General features: G+C 45.0%; 1 protein-coding gene across 1 annotated transcript; it reads right to left on the bottom strand.

Moving 5' to 3' along the window:
• Positions 1-2718: 2718 nt before the first annotated feature.
• On the bottom strand, positions 2719-8854 carry LOC123730430 (protein limb expression 1 homolog). The gene is made up of 6 exons (XM_045707122.1): positions 8581-8854; positions 6978-7183; positions 5469-5609; positions 4442-4537; positions 3844-3921; positions 2719-3533 (listed from the first exon to the last, which is right to left on the bottom strand). Exons 1-6 carry the CDS (start codon positions 8663-8665, stop codon positions 3234-3236), a joined length of 906 nt encoding a protein of 301 aa, XP_045563078.1. The 5' UTR covers positions 8666-8854; the 3' UTR covers positions 2719-3233.
• Between the last annotated feature and the right edge of the window lie 502 nt (positions 8855-9356).

The raw sequence follows: 9356 nt of genomic DNA, 5'->3' as shown, positions 1-9356 counted from the left end.
TACATACAGAAAAAAATTATATATATATATATATATAGAAATAAAATATATTTATATATAAATATAATATATATATATAAATATATATATATATATATATATATATATATATATATATAAATATAACAGCAAATAATAATAATAGTAGTAGTGGACATGTGATTACCATTAACAACAACTACAACAATATTAATCAGAACAACAATACATTAAAGCAATGGTAGTAGACCAGTGTCAACATGACTGAGAAGACACATGACATGGTATGAAAGACAAAACAAAACAAGATGGGAAATATTATCGACATTACGTTGCACTTTTCACTGGCTGTCCCTCAGCTTGTGGCAGGAGGACACATATTTGGCTGCCAAAACTGCACATTTTGGCTTTTCACCCAATAAATATCTGATATTTTCTTCATCTTTTATAGTTTCACATGTTTTGTATTGAATTATAATACATGTCTCTGCCCTAACAAATGGGAGTCGTTGTCACAAAGCGGCAATGCGGGCTGTCTAGTTCCCGCGTATCGTTTCTATGGATTGGTGGATACGTCGATTATTGTATTATTTTTAAAATATTCGATGAGGGTTGTTGACGTCAAACGCCTGTATTCAATGGAGAGAGACGCTGTGCTACTAGCCTCATGCATCAAATATGGATAGCCATCTTGAGACAACTCCGATATAAAGTGTTTTTTTTCTCAAAATTGCCGGGATGTCACTAGTCCTACTTACATCAGTAGACGTGTAACAACGTATGCATTACGAAACTTCTATTTAATCTACTCTCTCATTGACCTCCATACAAAAACTCCTTGCTTGGTGGGCGAAAAAACGCCACCTGCTGGAGGGAGACAGATTTTCCGCTGAGTTGACCTCTCTTCCTCTGCGGACAGGGTGCACACCTGCCTACATTCATGTTAGTTACCGTATCGATGTGGTCCGTGCTATTCGGGATCCTTAGGACGTCGCTAACCCTATGAAGTTTGTATTTAAAATGGTTACGGTAAGGGTTATGGTTAAGGGTATGGAAGTCCCAAGGATTTCCGGCTAGCACTGACCCTATCTATTTGTGTTGCAAACGTTATGTTTACAAAACTACATGTTCATAAAATTAATTTGTTTATTGGAGAAAAATACTCAAATTACACTGCATGACCAAAAGTATGTGGACACCTGCTCCTCGAACATCTCATTCCAAGTTAATGGGCATTAATATGGAGTTGGTCCCCCCTTTGCTGCTATAACAGCCTCCACTCTTCTGGGAAGGTTTTCCATTAGATGTTGGAACATTGCTGCAGGGATTTGCTTCCATTCAGCCACAAGAGCATTAGTGAGGTCGGGCACTGATGTTTGACAATTAGGCCTGGCTTGCAGTAGGTGTTCCAATTCATCCCAAAGGTGTTCGATGAGGTAGAGGTCAGGGCTCTGTGCAGGCCATTCAAGTTCTTCCATACCGATCACACAAACCATTTCTGTATGGAACTTGCTTTGTGCACAGGGGCATTGTCATGCTGAAACAGGAAAGGGCCTTCCCAAATGGTTGCCACAAAATTGGAAGCACAGAATCGTCTAGAATGTCATTGTATGCTGTAGCGTTAATATTTCCCTTCAATGGAACAAAGGGGCCTTGCCTTAACCATGAAAAACAGCCCCAGACCATTATTCCTCCTCCACCAAACTTTACAGTTGGCACTATGCATTCGGCAGGTAGTGTTCTCCTGGCATCCGCCAAACCCAGATTCATCCGTCGGACTGCCAGGTGGTGAAGCGTGATTCATCACTCCAGGGAACGTGTTTGCACTGCTCCAATGGCGGCGAGCTTTACACCACTCCAGCCGACGCTTGACATTGCACATGGTAATCTTGGACTTGTGTACAGCTGCTCGTCCATGGAAACCCATTTCATGAAGCTCCCGAGGAACAGTTATTGTGTTGAAGTTGCTTCCAGAGGCACTCTGGAACTCGGTAGTGAGTGTTGCAACCAAGGACAGACTATTTTTACGTGCTACGTGCTTCAGCACTCGTGGTCCTGTCTGTGAGCTTGTGTGGCCTACCACTTCCCAGTGTTGTTGATCCTAGCCGTTTCCACTTCACAATAACAGCACAGTTGACCACCGCAGCTCTAGCAGGGCAGAAATGTGATAAACTGACTTGTTGGAAAGGTGGCATCCTATGACGGTGCCACGTTGAAAGTCACTGAGCTCTTCAGTAAGGCCATTCTACTGCCAATCTATGTATATGGAGATTGCATGGCGGTGTGCTTGATTTTATACCCCTGTCAGCAACGGGTAGGCCTATGGCTGAAATAGCCGAATCCACTAATTTGAATGGGTGTCCACATACTTTTGCATATATAGTGTAGTTAAATCTATCTGTGATTATCAAGAACATAACTTGTGTGTTCCCAAACGTTATATTACTTTCGCTTTGGTCTTCCAACAACATGCTGGAGGAAAAAGTATTGCTGCTCTAACTGTGACATGAATATATAGCGAACCACTGTGCATTGTTCAGTGCAGGTAGCCACCCTGGTGCACTGTTCAAAGCCCAAGGTTGAAGTCCGCTCAAAACAAAAGTGATGTAATTAAGCACGTGGAGTAATGAGTAGGATTTGGTGTTTTCACACGCACAAGTGATTGCTTTTCTTTTGATAAAAAAACGCTTTATCTGCCTTCCCAATGAAAACTAGTTGGAAATATTTTATATAATTATATAGCAGACAGACAAAGTATTTATTTCAAATGTACACAAATATTTCACATTCCCTTTTAAAACTCATTGAAGACACAGCAGTCAGCTGTCTCAGCTGTGTCTTGAATTTGACAGCAGCTATAAAGTAAACAGTTCTCTGTGTGTGGAATGTTGAAGGTAGCCTGGCAGTGTCAATGGTGACCTTTGACCTAGTCACCTGCTCAGTCCCTCTTGATGAAGCACCTCTTTTCTCTTGCCACTGTTTACATGCTAGTTGGAATGAGTTTCCTAGTTCCAACTAGTACATCAACACTGCATCTGTTGTTCTCATCCTATTCAACCCACAGGTTTTGTGGTTGAGTTGATCTCTCTACCACCAGGGACAACATTCACTTTCTATGTAAAAAGGCTTAGCTGGGTGTATGTATGGTGGTTCAGGGTTTCATGTGTGGATCAGATGCTGTGTCTGGATAGATAATGGTTCATAGTTTATGTGTGGTTCAGGTGGTTCATGTAGTTTGTGTGTGTATGTGTGACTCATTGGTGGTGTATGTGTGGTTCAGGTGATTCTTGTGAATCTGTGTGTGGCCCGTGTATATCTGTGTGTGGTTGGTGTGTGAATTCTTGACTCAGTGCCAGGCTAAGGATCTCTGTTTTCTCCTTGTAGAAGCGGAGTTCATTGCCATGACACCTAGCCACATCCAGTTCCCTCTGTGCTGCTCGTAGCTCCATCCTCAGCTGCCTTGGAGTCTGCCGCTCCCTGCCCAGCCAATCCAGAGCCATGCTGCTGCGCATGCTGGCATCCAGTCCCCGCTGCAAGTAATAACCAATCACACTCTGTGGGGGAAAAGAGTAATAACCAATCAGGCGGTGCGCTTGATGTAGCCCCGTTGGGTTAAATGCGGAAGACACATTTCAGTTGAAGGCATTCAGTTGTACAGCTGACTAGGTATCCCCCTTTCCCTTCCCCTTTCTGATGTGAGAATAGCAGGGGTGTATCCATCTTGTCTGCAGAGGGCCAGTGTGGGTGCAGACTTTTGTTACAGCCAAGCAGTAATACACCTGATTCAAATCAAAGATTGGCCACACTTGGAGTAGAGGATTATAGGGTCAATTATATAATTGAATATCCAGATGAGGGACTTGCCTGGCGGGAACACTGTCTTTCCCTTAGAATCTTCAACGTCCCGTTCCAGTGTAACAACTGAAACACTGTCATCCCCTCCTACAGAGAGAGAGAGAGAGCGAGAGCGAGAGCGAGAGCGAGAGAGAGAGAGAGAATGAAAATGAATAGACCTGAGCAATAAAAGAACGGCATAAAAAATGATCAGTGAAACTTAACAATTGTGTAATTACGCGGGACAGGGATGATAGATGATCCAAATATTTTTCTAATCCCTAACCAAACTGTGTGCGATTGTTGAAAAGTTACGTTAGTCCTTTATGTTCCAAGCCTGTCTGCTGAAGTTGTGATTGAGAGCATACGGTCTGGCTGGATGGCTGCCATGTATCCATAGACAACGTTATAAAATGATAAGGGTAATGTTCAGGAACAGACGGAACTAGTGCCAATGCTTAGAACAGGTGGTGAAGGTCAAATAATAGTTTCAGCAAAAAGTTTTAAAAAAAGAGTCCGTATGAGATCATGTTTGCAGTGCAAGAGAGAATAACATATATTATTAAACATATATCATAACATACAGTAATTAACCTATAACAAATTCCTATGATAATCCTGTCCTTACCTGGAACTCCAACATGGTTCTACCAGTGTATGACTGGAGCAGGAGACAATACGCTCCTAAACTGGTGCTAGGATCACAGGCATCCTCCACAGAGACCTGGATGGAACGTACAGTAACACAACACTTGAACACTGACACATCTGATATCAGCCAATAGAAGAGAGCTTTTCATGACCAATAACTCAGGATATCCTATCGTATCCATGCTGCCATGCTGATGCTTAGTCGTGGTGAATTAGAGTAAGTCCTGTGCCAGAGTTAGTCCTGTGCCAGAGTTAGTCCTGTGCCAGAGTAAGTCCTGTGCCAAAGTAAGTCCTGTGCCAGAGTAAGTCCTGTGCCAGAGTAAGTCCTGTGCCAGAGTTAGTCCTGTGCCAGAGTTAGTCCTGTGCCAGAGTTAGTCCTGTGCCAGAGTAAGTCCTGTGCCAGAGTAAGTCCTGTGCCAGAGTAAGTCCTGTGCCAGAGTTAGTCCTGTGCCAGAGTAAGTCCTGTGCCAGAGTAAGTCCTGTGCCAGAGTAAGTCCTGTGCCAGAGTTAGTCCTGTGCCAGAGTTAGTCCTGTGCCAGAGTTAGTCCTGTGCCAGGGTTAGTCCTGGTCCAGAGTAAGTCCTGGTCCAGAGTACGTCCTGTGTCAGAGTAAGTCCTGTGTCAGAGTAAGTCCTGTGTCAGAGTCAGTCCTGTGCCAGAGTCAGTCCTGTGCCAGAGTCAGTCCTGTGTCAGAGTCAGTCCTGTGCCAGAGTTAGTCCTGTGCCAGAGTTAGTCCTGTGCCAGAGTAAGTCCTGTGCCAGAGTAAGTCCTGTGTCAGAGTTAGTCCTGTGTCAGAGTTAGTCCTGTGTCAGAGTTAGTCCTGTGTCAGAGTTAGTCCTGTGTCAGAGTAAGTCCTGTGCCAGAGTAAGACCTGTGCCAGAGTAAGTCCTTTGCCAGAGTAAGTCCTGTGCCAGAGTTAGTCCTGTGTCAGAGTAAGTCCTGTGCCAGAGTTAGTCCTGTGTCAGAGTTAGTCCTGTGTCAGAGTTAGTCTTGTGCTAGACTCACGGTGCTGGCTGAAGCAGCCTCCTGCAGGCTGTGTGTGATAAACAGAGGAGTGATTCGTCTAGACGGCAGCTCGTTCACTAGAGAATTCATCAGAGCGACACGCGCCGCATCCCTACGAGCTTCCGCCTGGGTCTCACACTCCTACAGAGAGTCAGAAAGAGGTGGGGGGGTAGGTAGAAAGAGGAAGTGGAGAGAAAAGAGGGAGACATAAGTCCCACTATGTAAATTATATTTGCAGTGTTGTTGGTTTGAGATGATCACTGTTTGCATAATCTCGGTTAACCCAGAACCAAAGTCCTGTGTAATTGGTCAAATGCTGGATTGTTCTGGGTCCATATGTGTTCAGAGAAGAGATAGAACGAGGATCGAAAACGGAATGAAGAGCTCCACCCTCTCTCTTTAGCAAGATATGGGACAAGTCTATGGGCCAAATGTCCCCCACCCCTTCCCGAAAATCAAAAGATACTAACACCTGTGAAATCATGATTAGTCCAAAGCACTGGAACTAATGCTGCTCGTTATCTCACGCATCCCGTTGTATCTGGACAGATTTACGGTACCATTTATGTTTATGTAGTGTGCCTACGAGAGATGACTGTTTGCATGAATATGATTGACTGAAACAGAAATAAAGGTCATCTAGAAAAGGCCTCTGCTTGGGTTCGTTTCATGACTTTCTTCAACATGTGAGAGTTTATAAAAGCAAATCATGGGATTAGCAATCAAATGTGGAGTTAGAATATAACATCACAGGCAGCTCTGAATCAATCACAAGGCATTTGGGGCCTCGACCTCTGCGACGCTGTGTGAGCCACAATGAGCCCTTTGAAAAGTATCACGGGATTCCAGCTGAATAAAATCATCAAAGCAGGTTGAGAGGCTGTGTGTGCTGCCCAGGATCTGACGGGTATAGATGAAGGACCTCTCTTTAGGGGCTGTGCAGTAATGAGGCCCTCCACACACCATTCAGACCCACAGCAAGGCTGAGCAGCACTCCTGTCCAGACAGGTATTTTTCTCACTCACACTAATGACAGAGCACCGTTAAAGCTGTACAGTGGTGGTCTTTTGCTGCGCTATGGAAACTCTGTCTCTACTCCACGGTGGGCTCCTGTCATTGGGATATGGAAAATAACCACCTGGCCCACAACTCTTACCCCCTCCTCTCCTCTACCCTTACCACCAACCCTAACTACCTACCTCACCCCACATATAACCTTGTCCGCAACAACCCTAGCTTTCCACCACAGTGGAATTTGGTAATGGGGTGAGAGGTGGCAGGTAGCCTAGTGGTTAGAGCGTTGGGTCAGCAACCAAAAGTTTGCTGGATCGAGTCCCCAAGCTGACAAGGTAAATACTCTGTTGTTCTGCCACTGTTCCCCGGTAGGCTGTCATTGCAAATAAGAATTTGTTCTTAACTGACTTGCCTAGTTAAATAAATGTTTTGTGAGTAGTGCTGGTTTAGGTGGGTTAGGTAGCTGTGGTTGTGATGGTTATGATGGCAAGTCACCTTATAGTTTCCAAAGCAGCTTCCTCCAGGCAGAGTGACGTAGTAGATGTAAGGGGGTCTTGGGGAAGGGGCAGACTCATACAACAACAAGCCCTCTGATTGGCTGGCAGAGCCCTTCACTGAGTCCTCTGATTGGCTGTCGGACCCCTTGACCTGTTCCACCTGCTTCTGCTCCCAAAAGTTATGCAACATGGCCACAATGTTCACTGAGGACACGCGCACACACACACACACACACACACACACACACACACACACACACACACACACACACACACACACACACACACACACACACACACACACACACACACACACACACACACACACACAATAATAAATGTCTTCATATAGGCCTGATGATTGACACGTCAAAATAAATCTGAAAAAAGTCCTCAGGGCTTTAGAACAAGCCATACAGTTTCAGAGATGTCTTTTGCCTGTGGTGGAAACACAATGAGGAATTAAGAGAGGTCAGGGTGATTTAGAGTTTCAATAACAACAGCAATTGAGGGCCCAGAACTAGACACAGGAAGTCAGCTATACTCAGCACCACAAAGCTACTCTACACAACCTCTATCTGACTTAATAAGGGTATGAGGCGGATACTGTTGGAATGGACTGTAGATATATTTATCTTAATTAATGCAGAGACAACCCATTAAAACATTGTTTAACTTCTGATATCTACCGTCCGTCTATAGTCTTGGCCACAGTTATACACCTATTCTTTGTGTGTGTGTGTGTGTGTGTGTGTGTGTGTGTGTGTGTGTGTGTGTGTGTGTGTGTGTGTGTGTGTGTGTGTGTGTGTGTGTGTGTGTGTGTGTGTGTGTGTGTGTGTGTGTGTGTGAGTGTGGAGAGAGAGAGAGAGAGAGAGAGAGAGAGCGTACATGTGTGTGTGTATGTTTGTGAAAATAACTTGTTTCTATAAGTGAACATTCCCAGGCTGAGTTAGGTTCGAGCTGATTTAGGAAAAGGGGACACCACCCAACCACTCAACTCTAAACCTCCCTACAGAGATGGCTGAGATGGCTTCAGGTCGTGGCAGCCTAGTCCTGCATCCCGATGAACAAGAGCAAGCTTACCTTTCAGTGAAAAAGTTTCATTAAAACCAAATGCATTTGAAGGTGATTATGCCTACTGTAGATCGATACAGTGGAACATCTCCACGCAACACTGCTTGCATCAAATCAAATCAAAAGTATTTGCATCAGAACCAATGTAATGTTTTTTACTGTGTGCATGTATGGCTGATGCAGTAAACAGAGGCACCTGAATGTTCTATCTGGGAAAACAAGCATCTAATGAATCAGCCTTTTCAACTCTGCTTATTGATAAAAAGCAATTCACTGAAGATTTCCCAGGCCCTATGTCAGTGTGTTTTGAGTAACTAAATGCAATACATGCCTATATAAAACAGCCATATGCAATACATGCCTATATAAAACAGCCATATGCAATACCAAAAGCATGGTCTGAGTATGGCCCTCACATTGATTCAACTGCAGGTGACATCACAGTTAGATGCTCAAGCCCAGATGTCTGAGAATGATGTGTATTTGTGTGTCTCCGTGTGTGTGTCGGTGTATGGTTAGCTACTCACAGTCCTTGAGGCTGGTACCGAAGTCACTTGGGGACAGAAGGTGTGACATCGTGTTATCGTATGGAGAACCCCAAACTTGGCTCATCCTCTTCAATCTCAGTCTTCCTGCACACACTCAATCCTGCTCACACACACGCTCAGTCTAGTTCAAACCATGTTCCATGGAGAGCGCCGCAAGCAGTGGGAAACTACTCCAAACGCAGCTCCACTCAATACTTTTTTAAATGAGAGGATAAAGACTGCACTTCCCCTTAACTCAACTCCTCCTTTTTCTCTCCTCCTCCCCGCTCCGCTTTCTTCCCCTCTCTTGTATGGAGGCCTCCCCAGGGGTTCTCCTCCGGAGCGCTCTACCTTTTGTCATGAGCTCTGCTAATTAGCTAGGGGGCCCCCTCACACACATATACACTGAGGCCTGCTGTTGGTATGTGCCCCCCCACCTCTCCTCTGCAGCTGCCTAATCCCAGAGTGGTCAGACAGACTTTACAGGGCTCTATAGAGAGTCACTGTGGAGCCCCTCTCTCCTCTCTTACAGCCACACAGGATCTGGGTCACACCCTAAACATACCAGGGCCGTTGGCAGCAGGAATCCTAGTGGACAGAACAGTCCCACCCCTAACTGGGTCCCTCTGTCCATGAAATGTGCTCAAGCTTCTCATAGTAAAATGTGACATAAGACCAACCAACGTTAATAACCCCCATCCTAATCCCCACATCCTCAGAGGAATGCTGTGTGTGTGTGTGACCGTTTGAGTGGGGGTGGGTGGGATGGAGCCATG

Source organism: Salmo salar, chromosome ssa24, assembly GCF_905237065.1.
Source record: "Salmo salar chromosome ssa24, Ssal_v3.1, whole genome shotgun sequence".
NCBI lineage: Eukaryota > Metazoa > Chordata > Actinopteri > Salmoniformes > Salmonidae > Salmo > Salmo salar.
The sequence above is the reverse complement of the archived record's forward strand: the minus strand, read 5'-3'. Positions and strand labels throughout refer to the sequence as shown.

Bases quoted from the DNA above. Each gene is read 5' to 3' on its own strand.
- LOC123730430 (XM_045707122.1), bottom strand. From the start codon at position 8,665: ATGAGCCAAGTTTGGGGTTCTCCATACGATAACACGATGTCACACCTT. The intron at 4,538-5,468 runs GTGAGTCTAGCA...CGTTCCATCCAG, and splicing joins AGGCTGCTTCAGCCAGCACC to GTCTCTGTGGAGGATGCCTG. The intron at 3,534-3,843 runs GCAAGTCCCTCA...TTTCCCCCACAG, and splicing joins AAAGACAGTGTTCCCGCCAG to AGTGTGATTGGTTATTACTT.